Source organism: Phoca vitulina, unplaced genomic scaffold (genome assembly GCF_004348235.1).
Source record: "Phoca vitulina isolate PV1807 unplaced genomic scaffold, GSC_HSeal_1.0 scaffold7, whole genome shotgun sequence".
NCBI classification, from domain to species: Eukaryota; Metazoa; Chordata; class Mammalia; order Carnivora; family Phocidae; genus Phoca; species Phoca vitulina.
The window spans coordinates 8,983,077-8,999,091 of record NW_022589710.1 but is presented as its reverse complement, the minus strand read 5'-3'; the positions used below and the strand labels follow the sequence as shown (position 1 = coordinate 8,999,091).

At 40.4% G+C, this 16,015-nt stretch overlaps 1 protein-coding gene across 9 annotated transcripts in view; it reads right to left on the bottom strand.

The window, feature by feature from the left end:
- The window catches only part of AKAP6 (A-kinase anchoring protein 6), a 574,958-nt gene that overhangs the window by 359,052 nt on the left and 199,891 nt on the right, over positions 1 to 16,015 (bottom strand). For all 9 annotated transcript variants that reach the window (XR_004299524.1, XM_032404915.1, XM_032404920.1 and 6 more), the window contains one exon: positions 13,660 to 14,017. Coding sequence is in view for 8 of the 9 variants with exons in the window: in XM_032404915.1 (XP_032260806.1) it covers positions 13,660 to 13,983 (324 nt within the window). In the remaining variant the exon portion in view is untranslated. The remainder of the gene's footprint in view (positions 1 to 13,659; positions 14,018 to 16,015) is intronic.

Sequence of the window (16,015 nt, the reverse complement as noted above, 5' to 3'; positions counted from 1 at the left end):
AAGAACCCAGCAAATCATCAAGTCTACACAGCTGTTTAATAATTTTTTGCTGTAACAGTGACAAGATAACCCACTTACATAAATCCTACATTTGTCTACAAAATACAGTACAAAAAAAAAAAACCCCAAAGAGACTAAAATATCTCAACTTTGAATGTCTCCTTGCAGTAACTATTCTTTAATGATATCAAGTTTTCATTACCAACATGATTTACCTCTAAATGTTCATTGATGTATGACTTTTAGAATTGCAAATAGTGTTTTGAGGTGAGGCTCTTCCCCCTAAGTCATATCCCTAAAGTGCAAAGTGTCCAGGATGTTCTGTCAAAGGTCAAACAAAATGAAAATATGCACGCCCTCAGATTTCCATCATAGATGTGGGAACTAACTCTCCCTCAGTAAGATCTGCTAATTATTCACAGGTCTAAGTAAATTGGTTTCCATTAGATCAACAAACTAATCAAAGGAAATGTATTTCATGCTAACATAAGCTATATATTAAGCTCGGACAAGTAGAGAAAACAGGATTCCTCATAACTCAAATTGAAGACTGTGTCTACCACCATGCTACAGTGAGCACCATATGAAAATATGGGGAGAATCTACAGAAGGGTTGACCAGATTGACCTTCAAAATGGTTTCACCAGATAGGTGACCCTTTAGCTGAGATTCAAAGGATATGCAACTATTTTCCCAGACACAGAATTTTGGGGTAAAGAGTGAGGTGATTTCCCAGGAAGAGAGAAACCATATTCCATTCATGGATTTCTGAAAGGGCCTGGCTTTTTAGAGGTGCAGGAAAGGAAATGTCAGAAGACACAATAGGCCAGCTGGGTCCAGACTTGGAAGCAACTATAAGCGATGCCCAGGCATTTGGACTTTATCTGGGAGGGCAGCTGAAAGCTAAGGGAGGTAAATACTGCACTTAACCTATTTTTTCAAACAACATTTCAATCCTAGTTATTTCCAGGATGGGGGCCCAGAGCACGCATAAAGGAGGTAGTCTTCTTTGTGGTGTTATTTGAAGAAATCTCTCCCCGCCTTGTCACTAACACCTGACTCCCACAATTACAGAGATGGATGCCTTTGGCCAGTGTGATAATATTCCTTTGCGGAAGCAAAAGTCTGAGCTGTAGTCACTGTTAATACTGTGGTTTATTACTTTATAGGGTCTTTTAATAGAAAGTAGGTTTCTAGAAGAGGGGAAACTGCAAGAAAGCACTGAAGACTTTCTTCATAATTTGCCTCAGGTCAGTTTCCCTCCTTGTGAACCAATTCTCCAGTAATTGTTATAACCCTTCCCTCTTCTTCAGGAGAAGAGCAGATCACTTTCCACTTTCATTTCATACATTCCTTTTCCATTTTATGATGTATTTGGCAAATTTGCCTCATTCAAATAATGAAGAAAATTGGTGCATTAAGTTATCACAGAACAATGGAAGCAGCTACACAAAAAAGCCCGCTAATAACAGCCACATGGCTAAAACGAACACAGGAGAGATTTCTATTCTGTTCCTTTTTATTCTATTCACATTTATACAAAGAAATACAGCCCTTAGCCCTAACACAAAGTGATAATAGACACAGCAGTTCAATTTGAGTCTGATAAGGGCAGATTCAGCCACAGAATCCCAGTCACCTCTGACTCCCCCCGCGGCCTCTCTGGCCTTGCATCAGCCACCTGGTCTGATGGACTTTTTCTTGTTTCCATCTTCCACCACCCGAGCCAGCCACCATTTGTCATTTACCAAATGGCCTCATAGCTGTCTCACATCTCTCCCCTTCCCAGACCACCAGGCACATACCGCAAACTCATCCTAAGACACAAGTTTTTACCATGTTATTTCTTTGTAGATGTCTTTATGACTACTGAATCAAGCCCAGACTCCTCTGAGGCATTCAAAGTATTTATGGTCCTTCAAAATGTGTCTCCACTAACTCCAATAATATATATCATTCATCATTCCTTGGCTCCAGGGAAAGAAGCCCTCTGTCTTTCATATTCAAAGCAACCTTTGCTCAAGCTATCTCCCGCGCCTATACAAGGCAACCACGGAAAGTTGTGCAGGTGGTGCACTGCACAACTTCAAAAGGTGACATTTATATACAGTCTGCACAATTATAGGTGGGCAGCCCTGTGCCTAGACTTCTCTGTAAAATAATTTCTAATTCAAAAAGCTGTATGAATTACATGAGAGAGAAACATTTACTTTATCTGTATTCAGTTTTCTTTCATTTATAAAAAATGTAAGAGAATAACATTGATACATTTAAAACATACGGGCTGGTATCTGGTATGGATGTATTCCCTTCCCTCTCACTGTTTTTACTAACTTTATGAGGTCACTTGAAAAACTGAAAAAGTTGAAAAAAGTCATGTAGGAGTCTTTGCTCCTAAATCAGTTACTTTAAATCTCTGGCTGTCTTTTTGGGAGGAATGGGAGAATGCACTGACCAAGTGAAATGTATCCAAAAGCCCTTTGCTCAAAATCATCTTCCAGGGGTTGTCAGCTCTAGCCTGCATTGAAATCACCTGAGGAATCTTTAAAATGGCTGATGCCTGGGTCTAAACCCAGATTCTAATGTAGCTGTCTAGAACATGGCCTGGGAAGTGGGTTTTTTTAAAGCTTCCAAGGAGATTCTACTGTGCAGCCAAGGATAAGAACCACTATCTCCATACATGCCATACCTAGAAATCATTTGATTTCTTAACATTTCTTTTTTTTTTAAGATTTCATTTATTTATTTGACAGAGAGAGAGAGAAAGCTAGCACAAGCAGGGGGGAGCGAGACAGGGAGAAGCAGGCCCCTAGCCTAGCAGGGAGCCCGATGCGGAACTCGATCCCAGGATCTGGGATCATGACCCGAGCTGAAGGCAGATGCTTAACTGACTGAGCCACCCAGGCGCCCCCAACATTTCTTATTAAAGATGTCCATCTCTTGTTCCACCCACTTCCATGTTAGGATACGAGCAATTCACACCTTGATATCATTTCACTTTAGTGAGATTACATGTTTTCCTCTTTGAGATATAAAATTTTGAAGGGGCAAGATAGCAGCAAATAATGAAGAGAAACAAAAAACAAAAAAACAAAAACAAAAACAAAACAAGTTCTCTCCCTAGTTCAGAATAGCTATGAAAACTCCTACTCAAAGGGACCCCAGGATTTCATTTACATCCCACTTCCAAACCCTCACATTCCTACTGGTGATGAATTTAAATACACACAGGTTGGATCTTCTTCTTAATTAAAAAAAAAAAGAAAGAAAGAAAAATAATGAGCCCCCACCCTCAAATCCATTCATCTTAAACATCTAACACAAGAAAACCAGAACTTACTGTCTTATACTTTATAGCCACCAAAATTTCTCACACCTCTAGAAGGGTGTGAGGCCACTGCACTGAAATAGAAAAAATATTCAACTTAAGACTCAAAAAGCATGGTTTGACTGCTAAGCTGATCAGCTACTAACCTTTCTAAGACTCAACTTCCTCATCTATGATAGGGAATTATGGTAAGGATTAAATACAATATTCTAAATAAAAACTCCTGGTACATATCAGCCATTCAGGGAATGCTACAGAACTGAAAACTCTCTAGGCAAGGGAAGAGAATTAACTCGTGTCCTGCCTCTGGTGGACTGCTCCTACATACATCTAACCTCCTGAGACCATAGAAACTGATGACAATTGTTGCTCACTGATAGTTCATGCTGACATTATTTTATTTTTTTTAATTGAAGTATGGTTGACACACAATGTTATATTAGTTTCAAGTGTATGACACAGTGATTCCACATCTCTATGTGTTATGCTATACTCACCACGAGTTTAGCTACCATCTGTCACCATAAAATGCTATTACAATACCATTGACTATATTCACTATGCTGTACCTTTCATCCCCATGACTTACTCTTTCCATAACTAGAAGACTATACCATGCTGACATTAAACCCATTTTTTTAAGTAACAAATCCCAGTAAGACTTCTCTAATCAAAATAATGCATTTCTTCAGACTTTTCTCACTACACTCACTTTCAAATCTTTTATGATATTTATTACATCTCTCTAAACTCTGTTTTCATGGTTTCTTTCAAATTGTGAAGTCTATGATAATCCTCATTTTCTATGCTACTATTGCTAATTAAAAATTATATAGATGGGGTGCCCAGGTGGCTCAGTCAGTTGAGCATCTGACTCTTAATTTCAGCTCAGGTCATGATCTCAGGGTTGTGAGATAGAGCCCTGCATCCAGCTCCATGTTGGGTATGAAGTCTGCTTAAAATTTTCTCTCTCTCTCTCTCTCTCTGCCCCTCCCCACTCTTCCCCTCTTAAAAAAAAAGATTACACAGCTGGGCAATCTGGTAGACTTATTGGGATACATTGACAGTTAATGTGCCCATCCTGAGCTCTAAATACATCAGTGCATGCGGCTAAGGTTCATGCATACCCAAAGATTTTCCATAGTAATATGTGTCAGAAGCTACCAAGGTTAATTTTCCCATGTCTTAACCATGAGTATTCACATGCATAAAACATGTGCTAGATCTGAGACTTTTAGATCACCTCCCAAAATCATGATGAAAATATATTAACCATTCAACAATCAAAAAGTATTTATTTAGCACACTTTTTGGTGAAAAAACTTTTTCACCAATAAGCACCATACTGAAGCCACACTCCCAAAACACTTGACAATGAGCATCCAGTTTCCCTGAGAAAATACCCTCTAAGGAATTCACATCAACCAAAAAAGAGATTCCAGCTACAAATCTGGGCTTTGGGAAAATAAAAACAAATTAACATCTTTATATCTATCAATAGAAAACTCAGCTTTATTTTCCAGTTTCCTGGGATTTGGAACATGCTTTGGGGTTGCCAATTTAATGGGCATTTCATGTGAGTTCTGTTCCCATATAAGTACAAAAAACAATGATGTTGGAAAAATTAGTACCAGGTTACATTTACTTGCATGATATGTTCCAAAATTAAAATATATCAAAGATACTGAGAAAAGGTGACAGTGGTCTAAAGCAGTAACTACTACCCTGTCCTGGCCTTGATTCGGAGAAAGGCATAAATTTTACCCCATGATCCAACATATATATGTAATATATGTATATACCTAACCAAGTTGCACAAACAGTATTTATCCTTACTTCAAGTAATTCTATTTCATTGTTTTAGCTCTTTAATTCCTTAAATTGATTTCACAACACACTAATGAATTGAGAAAACAGCGCTGTTCTTGGAAAAAAGCGGTCTAAAGGGTAAAAAGAAAAAAATATCTACTCTTCCTCCCAAAGAAAGATTATTTGGTCTTCAATCTTAAATTGGTACTTACTTAACTTTAACTTAAGATGTGTTAGAAATCAGAAACTGCCCAAAGATGGTAAAATTGAATGTTTTAGGCTGTAGCCCTTGGTCATATTAAGACCAGAATCCTCCAAGCTCCAAACTGTTGATGTCAGAATTTTAGTTTCATTCAGAGTTCCCTTTATCGAGATTTTCTGAGAATCCTAGGGCATATTTTAGATGTGCCCAGGAATCAACCCTGGCTGTTGCTCACCGTCCTGGCCAGCAATCCCCGGACTCCACAGCTGCCACTTTGGTAGACCTCTGCCACCTCAAGCATAGCTCAGCTAGTTATGCTCCAGCAGTGGAGGAAAAAACACTCTTTCCTCTACACCTGCTGTACAAGGGGAGGGAAGAACTCCAGGCAGAGAGTGAACTAAGATGGGTCCTCCAAGTCACACTCACAACCTCCTCCCCTCACTGAGTCCCCAGGCTGCCTGGCTGGCTGCTCAGGATGGGCTCCGGGGCCAGAAATACACTTTACCAGAAACTCCACTCCCCCCTCACCCATATTCCCTCCTGCACTGGGACAGACTCCTTGCCCCATGATGAGGGTGAATTCTCTCCCAAGAGCTCCATCATCCCAGGACTCCCACCACTTTCAGTCCATCAAGCCCATCTGATATGCCAGCCTCAGCTATAGAGAGGAGTCAAGCCGTTTTTCCCAGCAAGCCCTCCAGACCCCATGTAAGTCACTGGGGATCTGGATCCACTCCAGACGTCAGGCACATCTCAGACTGGATACAGCCCAGTCGGAACATCTTGTAAACAAAGTCTCTGTTTAATGTTCTAACTTTGAGAACCAGGCCCAAATTGAAGAAACAGACACAAACTTTTTCTGGAGGTGGCTGAGAGTACAATTTATCTAAAGTGGGTTATTTGGGGAGCTGATTCCGGCTAAGTCACATTAAAACTTCTATTTGTCATGTAGCCATATAATTTAGCCTATGCTAGTTAGTCTAAGCCTTGCCTCTTCCCTGTCATGTTTCCAGGAATACAAATAATATTCTAAGAAGATTGTTAATCAGGAAGCAGAGGTGCCAAATTTGCCTATTTAGTATCCAAATGAATTTATCCAGACGAGAAGTCTCGGTTAAAGTCAAAATCTTGTAAGGTTTTCTGTCTGGTTTTCATACACAGCACAGCTTCTGAATCCAAAAGAGAAGGAGGAGGAGAGGGGGAGTTTCCAAAAATGGTTCAGCTGGCTTCTCATAGTTCTTACTAAAGAATATCTGGAAACTAAGAAGTAAAATATGTGGATGACATTTTCAGCTTAAAAAAAAATTGGAGGGGCGCCTGGGTGGCTCAGTCATTAAGTGTCTGCCTTCGGCTCAGGTCGTGATCCCAGGGTCCTGGGATCGAGCCCCGCATCGGGCTCCCTGCTCAGCGGGAAGCCTGCTTCTCCCTCTCCCACTCCCCCTGCTTGTGTTCCTGCTCTCGCTATCTCTCTCTCTGTCAAATAAATAAATAAAATATTTTTTAAAAAAATGGGAAAACTACGTAGTATAATATATTGCATCATTTCCATATTTTAATCTTAAGGTTAAATGTTTTTATTCACTCTCTAGAACAATCACTTCCCCACCCCCCAACATGGGAACTTTATAATAGTGCTTTGTAGTTCATCCTGGGGGTTACAATAAACTTCCCCTAAAAACTTGGAAATAAGGTTGGTAAGTGTAGTCTCTGATGAATAAACTTTAAGATCAACATAATGACCAGAAGATAAGCAAAATTACCTTTAAAGAAAAAGAGTGGCTTCGAGTCTCAAAGACCTAAGCATATGCATATTGAAGAAAATCATCACCAAAGAAGGAGTCAGACAGAAAAGTGGGTAGGAGGAGGAGGACCAGGCACAGCCACTTACAGAAAGAAGTCACATAGACCCCCCAATTCCCACCCCATGCAGATTCTCCTATGCAAGACCTGCAAGATTTCTGAGCTGCTCAGATTCTCCCTGATGAGAAAGTAACACCCCAAAAGTACTTGGGCCTTGATTCATCCAATGCCTCTGTCCTAACTCAATGCCCAACAAGCAGCCTTCCTTATGTGACTTCCAGTGTAAGCCCATCTATGAGGAGAGAAGGCACTGACCATACAGACTTGGACTTAACCACAAATGTGAACTGAGCCCCTATCAAATGCCTGGCTCTTGTCTTAGGCAACAGGGATAGAGTGGAGAATTAGACATTTGAGGTCACTGGGGCTAACACAGACAAGTAAACAAATAAATAAGATAATCATAGCTAGTTATAAGAACCATTAATTAATTAATTAGCTGAATAATGAACTAGATAATTGCTGGGAAAGGGGATGGGTATTTCAAGAACAAGGGTCAGGAATAGCTTTTTTGAGAAAGTGACATTTAATATAATTGTTAAAATGTCCCTATTACCTAAAGGAATCTAGAGATTCAATGCAATCCCTATCAAAATACCAATAGTATTTTTTACAGAATTAGAACAAATAATCCTAAAATTTGTATGGAACCACAAAAGATCCCAAATAGCCAAAGCAATCTTGAGAAAGAAGAACATGGTTGGTGGTATCATAATGCAGACTTCAGGATATACCACAAAGCTATAGTAATCAAACGGTATGGTTCTGGCACAAAAACAGACACATAGCTCAATGGAACATACTAGAGAGCCCAGAAATAAACCCATGCTTATATGGTCAATTAATCACAACTAAGGAGACAAGATTATACAATGGGAAAAAGACAGTCTTTTCAATAAATGGTGTTAGGAAAACTGGACAGCTACATGCAAAAGGATAAAACTGGACCACTTTCTTATACCTTACAAAAAATAAACTCAAAATGGATTAATGACCTAAATGTGAGATCTGAAACCATAAAACTCCTAAAAGAAAAGATAGGCAGTAATCTCTGCACATCAGCCTTAGCAACATATTTATGGATATGTCTCCTTGGACAAGGGAAACAAAAGCAAAATTAAAGTATTTGAACTACACCAAAATAAAAAGCTTTTGCACAGCAGAGCCTAAATTCCTTTGGAACTTCCAATGTGCCTGGAGATTTATGAACAAGAAGGAAACAACAGGAGATATGGCCAGAGAACCAAACAGGTGCAGAGCCACAGGAAGAGATTTGGGTTTTATTATGGCCAATGGAAAGCAAGGGAGTAACATGACCTGATTTAAATTTTAAAAGATTCCTTTGGCTCCTGTGTGGAGAATAAAGTGCAGGGTGGTAGAAGAGGCTCTAAAAGTAACCCAGGCAAGCAGTCACGTGGCCTGTCTAGGGTGAGAGCAGTAGTGTTGGGGAGAAGTGAATGGCTTTAGGTCATATTTTGGAGATGGAGCCATGGGACTTCAACAAAACAAAAAGGCCACTTACTGAACAGGAGAAGATATTAGCAAATTATCTATCTGATAAGGGGTTTGTAACCAAAATATATAAATAATATATACAACTCAACTCCGATAATAATAATAATAATAATACAATTAAAAATGGGCAGAGGATCTGAATAGACTTTTTTCCAAAGGAGACATACAGATGGCCAACAGACACATGAAAAGATGCTCAACATCACTAATCATCAGGGAAATGCAAATCAAAACCACAATGAGATATCACCTTACATCTGTCAGAATGGCTAAAATCAAAAACATAAGAAATAACAAGTGTTGATAAGGATAAAAGGAATCTGTCATGCACTGATGGTGGGAACATAAACTGGTACACTGTAGAAAACAGTGTGAAGGTTCCTTAAAAAATTAAAAATAGAAATGCCATTTCTATTCTTTGGGTCTTTACCCAAAGAAAACAAAAACACTAATTCAAAAGGTATATACATCCCTATGTTTACTGCAGCATTATATACAATAGCCAAGATAGAGAAGCAATCCAAGTATCCATGCATAGATGAATGGATAAAGAAGATGTGGTAGGGGCGCCTGGGTGGCTCAGTTGGTTAAGCGACTGCCTTCGGCTCAGGTCATGATCGTGGAGTCCCAGGATCGAGTCCCGCATCAGGCTCCCTGCTGTCAGCAGGGAGTCTGCTTCTCCCTCTGACCCTCCCCCGTCATGCTCTCTCTCTCTCTCTCTCTCAAATAAATAAATAAAATCTTAAAAAAAAGAAGAAGAAGAATATGTGGTATATATACATAATAGAATATTACTCAGCCATAAAAAAGAATGAAATCTTGCCATTTGTGACAACATGGATGGACCCAGAAGGCATTATGCTGAGCAAAATAAGTCAGACAAAGAAAGACAAATACCATATGATTTCACTTATATGTTGAATCTAAAAAACAAACAAGCAAACAAACAAAAACAGAGGCTGAACCTATCCTGAGCATTTTCCAAAAGCACTTTTCAACTGATTTTTTTTTTTTTAGGATCTAACCTTATGTTTATTTTTATTTTTTTTATTAAAATATAATGTATTATTTGTTTCAGGGGTACAGCCTTACACAATTCACACCACTCACCATAGCACACCCTCCCCAATGTCTACCACCCAACCACCCCATCCCTCCCACCCCCCTCCACTCCAGCAACCCTCAGTTTGTTTCCTGAGATTAAGAGTCTCTTATGGTTTGTCTCCCTCTCTGGTTTCGTCTTGTTTCATTTTTCCCTCCCTTCCTCTATAATCCTCTGTCTTGTTTCTCAAATTCATCATATCAGTGAGATCATATGATACTTGTCTTTCTCTGATTGACTTATTTCGCTTAGCATAATACCCTCTAGTTCCATCCACGTCGTTGCAAATGGCAAGATTTATTTTTTGATGGCTGCATAATATTCCACTGTGTGTGTGTGTGTGTGTGTGTGTGTGTGTACACCACATCTTCTTTAACATTTCATCTGTTGATGGACATCTTGGCTCTTTCCATAGTTTGGCTATTGTGGACATTGTTGCTATAAACATTGGGGTGCAGGTGCCCCTTCAGATCACTACATTTGTATCTTTGGGGTCAACTGATTTTTTAAGTTCTATGTCCACACGATGAGAGAGAAGACCATGATGACAAGACAGAGCAAGCAATGTGAAAGGGAGTGTGGGGCACAAAGACAAGTTAGGTGAGGGTAGCTCCTTTTTTTGTATGCTTGCCCTTCACCAAACACAGCACAACCCCTGCCCAACTCTCTCCTAGGCTCGCACCTCCAGATGTTAGAACTCGGCTGCGCCTCTGCCTGACTGCTTGATGATGATTCAGACTCTGCCAGGCAAAGACAGAGGAAGAAAGTTGCTAGGCAGAGGGAACAGGAAAAGCGCTGAGGCCAAGAACTAGCCTAACATTCCTCTGGAACTTCCAATGTGCCTGGAGCTTTATGAACAAGAAGGAAACAACAGGAGATATGGCCAGAGAACCAAACAGGTGCAGAGCCACAGGAAGAGATTTGGGTTTTATTATGGCCAATGGGAAGCAAGGGAGTAACATGACCTGATTTAAATTTTAAAAGATTCCTTTGGCTCCTGTGTGGAGAATTAAGTGCAGGGTGGTAGAGGAGGCTCTAAAAGGAACCCAGGCAAGCAGTCACGCGGCCTGTCTAGGGCGAGAGCAGTAGCGCTGGGGAGAAGTGAATGGCTTTAGGTCATATTTTGGAGATGGAGCCACGGGACTTCTGGATAGACATATGCGTGGGTTGGGGAGTCATATCTGGGCTTGGCAAGGTGCCGTGCCTTCCACTGAAATTAGAAAGATATGGGGGCAGGAGGAATTAAGAGCTTTTCAATAGGCATATTTGGTTTGAGATGCTCACTTAAAGACACAATTAGAGATGTCAGTTAGGCAGCTGGGGTTCCTGGGAGAACATTGGGATAGATATATAAATTTAGGAATTATCTGTACCTGTATGGTCCTTAAAGCCATGGCATTCCCATCCCTGTGATGGTTATTTTTCATGGAAGTTAATAAACTGAGTTATGCACCAAGGCAGTAGGAGCCAAGGTGGGACACCCCATGGCAGAGGTCTGGCCTTGCCCAGGCTGGGCCTTCCCCTCTGCTTTGCCACACCCCTTAATTGAGAGCAGCTTCTACACAGTTGTTTTGTTGTGTTTTCACATATAAAACATTATGCCCAAGTTCCCCTTCTATTTTGTGGATCAATGTGGAGATCTAAGAAACTGACATCTATTTAAAAATCTTTTAAATGCATCGAGGTGCTTGATTGAATAAAGAAATATTATACAAAAAAAGGGGGAAATTAAACCAAGCAGATTAGGAGACCAAAACTAAATCCTTGTATAGATTAGGCCTCAGTTCACTGACCAGAGTTCATTGACTTTGGGCTCAATGCGGAAGGGCTCGATTATTACAGAATATTTGAGAACATAATGGAAAATGCTGGTTAAGTCACTTGATGAAATAAATTGAAAAAAAAAAAAAAAGTAATGACAGAATCCCTGAAATTAAATTAACATAAAACAATTTCAATTCGTCCCTTTAGCAGTCATTGATGAACTATTATGTGATTACTATGCTGAATTCCTGCCCTTCTGGGGCTCCTCTTTCAGCAGGGGAGACAGACCACACTGTGGAACAGGGCAGGATGGAGGCAGGGGCAAAATGCTTTTGGACTAAGGAGAGAGGATGACAGACAGTTCCAAGGAGAAAAAGACAAGCAAATCGCCCTAGAGGTGATTTCTCGAACACTAACCATAACCCTGGTTAATGATACCAAAACTTTACATGCCAGTTTGAAATTTAAATTTAAATTTGCATGTATTACTGATGTAATTAAGTTAACAGACACATTCATGTTTTTAGGAGCCCTTAGCAGCATTTTTAGTGGAGTCTTCTCAAGGTATTTCCATTTCCTGCCCCCCAAATTCTCCTTTAATCTTTTACCATCTTTTCTGGGTAAATCTGAGAGATTTGGGGGAGCAATAGTCAATTTTCCTTACAACCCCAAACCCTGTATTTACTTACTTACTTATTGACATGTAAGTGCACTTAGGGGGAACAGAGGAGAGGAGGGGTGAGGTGGAGCCCCCTTACTTCCATTTCACTCCAGCCTTGAGGAGTGGGAGAGCTGCTCCTTTGATTAAAGGAACCCTATATCAAGGACTGAGACACACCATTTCCTGTTGCCACGGTGAAGAAACAGCTCGGCTTGCACTGAAGCTGGTTCCTGGCCATCTCTCTGTTACCTTTTTGCAACTTCTACTTCCCAAGATCCTGTGGAAAGACCACACAGGCCTGCTCAAGCTGGGAGAAGCCCAAACACCTTGCCATTCTGGCTTTGTTTTCTCTCTCTCTCCCCCAATTCCCTCTTTCCCTCTCTTGGACACTCTCTTCAATGTGGCAGCTGGGCTCAGGACCTGTTGAACCAGCCTGAGAAGGCTAAGCCAGCCATGCTCTAGGCTTTGGGGAACATGCTCTCTTGCCTTAACTGCCCATCCTCTCTTCTCACACTGATGGCTGCAGACTACAAACCATTTAAGTGTTAAGATCCAAGAATCTGTTTGGTCTTTGGTTTCAGATCATTTAGGGTGCATGAGCTTAGGTAAAAGAATTCTCCTTAGGATCTCATCTAACTCACTAGAAATTTCCATTAGGGTTTGGGGCCAATGCCCAGACTGGCTATAAATCTGTCTTGCTTTGCTGGTCATTAACCTGAGTGTGTGTTTGCCTCAGGGACCTGGAAGAGAGGAATGACTACGACAGAACAAGATTCACTGTACTTTGGGGTCCCTAGGCCAAAATCTTTAGTAATAGCACTCTTTACTAGCACCTCTATTTCATTATTAACAAAAGTTAGGCTTTTCAAGGGCTCTAGAAGCCACAGATATTTTTTTACATCTGAACTCTGAATGAGTTGTTAGAAAAGCACCTTTGTTCTGCATGATGCATTGTACCTGGATGAAAGGACTCATTCTAAAAGGAGAACACCGCCCTTCCCCCATCATGCCAGAATCCACTCTTTGCCACAAAGGCGGCATCAACTGCAACAGAAGATAATAATCATATACCATACTCACAATCACAGCTCAGTATGATGTCTTACCTGCGAGAGTCTTTTCATTCAGCCTTTTTATAATACTTTATTCTCAAAACTGATTTCTATGACACTGCACCAAAATGCCCTTCTCTTTCCCCACTTCTCCGCATTATCCCCTAAGGTCAATTTGATTCTAGATGATCAACCCATGAAGTAAAATCAGGAAAGAATGAATTCTGCCCCTGTGTATCAAATCTGCTATTCTGTTTTCCTTCCTGGAGGTTTCCTCATTGCAAGTTACAGAACGCAGCCTCCAGGTGCTACAACCTTTTTCAGACTTCTGTCTAGCATGGACCTAAGTCCAGAGACCTTCCTTACCTTTAGCTGAACTAGATGCACATCCACATGCTTGCTGTCCGAGTCCTGCTGGACTGAATAGGTTAGGTCCCGGACCCTCTCGGAGGTCATCCGGAGCCAGGTCTCGATTTCAGGTAAGTGGAGGACAATCTTCCAGTCAGCCCCGGTATGCAATGGAGGGGGCTTTTCATACTGCTGGTCAGAATCCATGTCCTTCATTGCCTCTCCTCCCTCGCCCTCCTCCACAGTGGGTGTCAAGTTGATGGCCATGGGTGAAGCATCAGTAGCCATGGGATCCAGGTCCTGTGACCTCAGTGGGGAAAGTGTCACGCTCATGGTTAACATGGAGAAGTCTAAACCTCACTTCTTTCCAAAACAGCTGAAAGGCAAGAGGAAAGAAGAAAGCAGGAAAGAGTCAGACAAGATTGCCAAATAAAGAAATGATACTTCGCAGAAGAAACAGGATTTCTAAATTAAGCCAGATTTCTAAATTAAGAAACCATAGCTCATAGCAAAAACAGAAGGAGGTGTTGTGAGTTTCTACATAGTAGCCCCAAGACCCAGCATATAATAGGAATGCAAAACCATGTGGTATTGCCTACCTCACCATCCATTCTCTCCTCGTTCCTTACTAATAAAATCCTGATTTTCAGCTGTGCATATTTCTGCCAAGAATTTAAAACTACATTTCCTATCTCCATGGCTTCTAGGTATGGCCATGTGACTAAGTTCTGACCAAGGGGATATAAGTGGAACTTTTGTACAGAATGCTTGTAGAGCTGCGTAAAGGGAGCTGACTTAATCAAGGAGGGGCCTTCTCTCTGCCCTTCTGTGTCTCCCCCTTCTTCTAGCCTGTAATGTGGGCTTGATGGCTAGAGTTCCAGTTGCTATCTTGGACCAGGAGATGCTCTGGGGTATGCCAGTAGAGGAAGGGAGAGCAAGGTGGTGGGAACATGGATCCCACAGGATAACAAGGAGCTACTGTATCAGTCCTAGCCTCTGCCCTGAACTTCTCTTACTGAGAGAAGAACAATATCTGGTTGTAGCCACTATTACTTAGGGCTTTTCTACTACAAGCACCTAAGCATCATTTTGGCCATTATAACCAATACATTCAGTACATGGGATAAGCAGAGAGGGAACATGTTCTAATTAACAAAAACACTGAGCTGAATTCAGGGGAGGTTGCTCCTTTCTACGATATGTTATGTAAATATATATCATGTAGTAATTCCAAACGTAAACTTTGCCAAAAAGTATAAATCATGTGGGTTAGTATATACAGTATATCTAATTAACTCTTAAATTACATTATTTGATTATATTGAAATTTTGGGGGGCTTCTGGGATTTCAAGAGTAATAAACTGCTGTGAAACATGTAACATTAAAATGTTAACTAAGAGGCACCTGGGTGGCTCAGTTGGTTAAGCAGCTGCCTTTGGCTCAGGGCTCAGGTCATGATCCCACGGTCCTGGGATCCACGAGGCAGCCCCAGGCGGGCTCCCTGCTCAGTGGGGAGTCTGCTTCTCCCTCTCCTTCTGCCCCACTTCCCCCACTTGTGCTCTCTATCTCTCTCTCTCAAATAAATAAATAAAATCTAATAAACAAATAAATAAAATGTTAATTAAATATATTTAAAACAACATAAGTGTAAGTAATAATAAAGTTGATAAGCTTAAGAGTAAGCTCATTTACTAATGTAATGATCTAAGCTATATATCTTTCTCTAGAACAGTTTAATATAAAATAACAACTTTTAGGATCTTGTACTTCAAACATTTTATAGAAACATTATTTTTAGTTTCAGGAGCAGGTTCTTCTACTCGAGGTAATGGGTTTCTTTTTCTTTTATTAGATTTTTCTGGTTCTACACATTCTAGCTCCCTTCCCCAAAGATGAAAGGTGACTGAACAAAATATGAAATTAAATGTGGTTATCAGAAAGTAGCCTGTATTTCTTGAGATTCTTAATATTCACTTAGTAGCAATAGCAAAATTATTTTACCTACAAAAATAGAGGTGGGGGGAAGCTCCTAATTTTACCAGGAACATGTAACTTTCCATACAGAAATGGGCACAGAGAATAAAAAGACTTACTGAGTATTGACAAAAACCTTAAGAATAAGTTATTCTTATGATATATTATTTCAGAAGCCTTCCAATGCTGCAGTGTACTGCCCCCTCCCGATTTCTTGTACATTTAATTTTTAAATTAAATGATAAGCAGTTTTATGGACGAATTTTTGAAAGCAAAGTTATTTGCGAAACTAAAATGTCATAAAGTAGGTTTATCACTTTGGTACCTGCCTTAGAGAATGGTTTTAGGCTTCAACTCAACAGCTTTCTCCACCTGATTGCAACAGGGACAAATCCATAC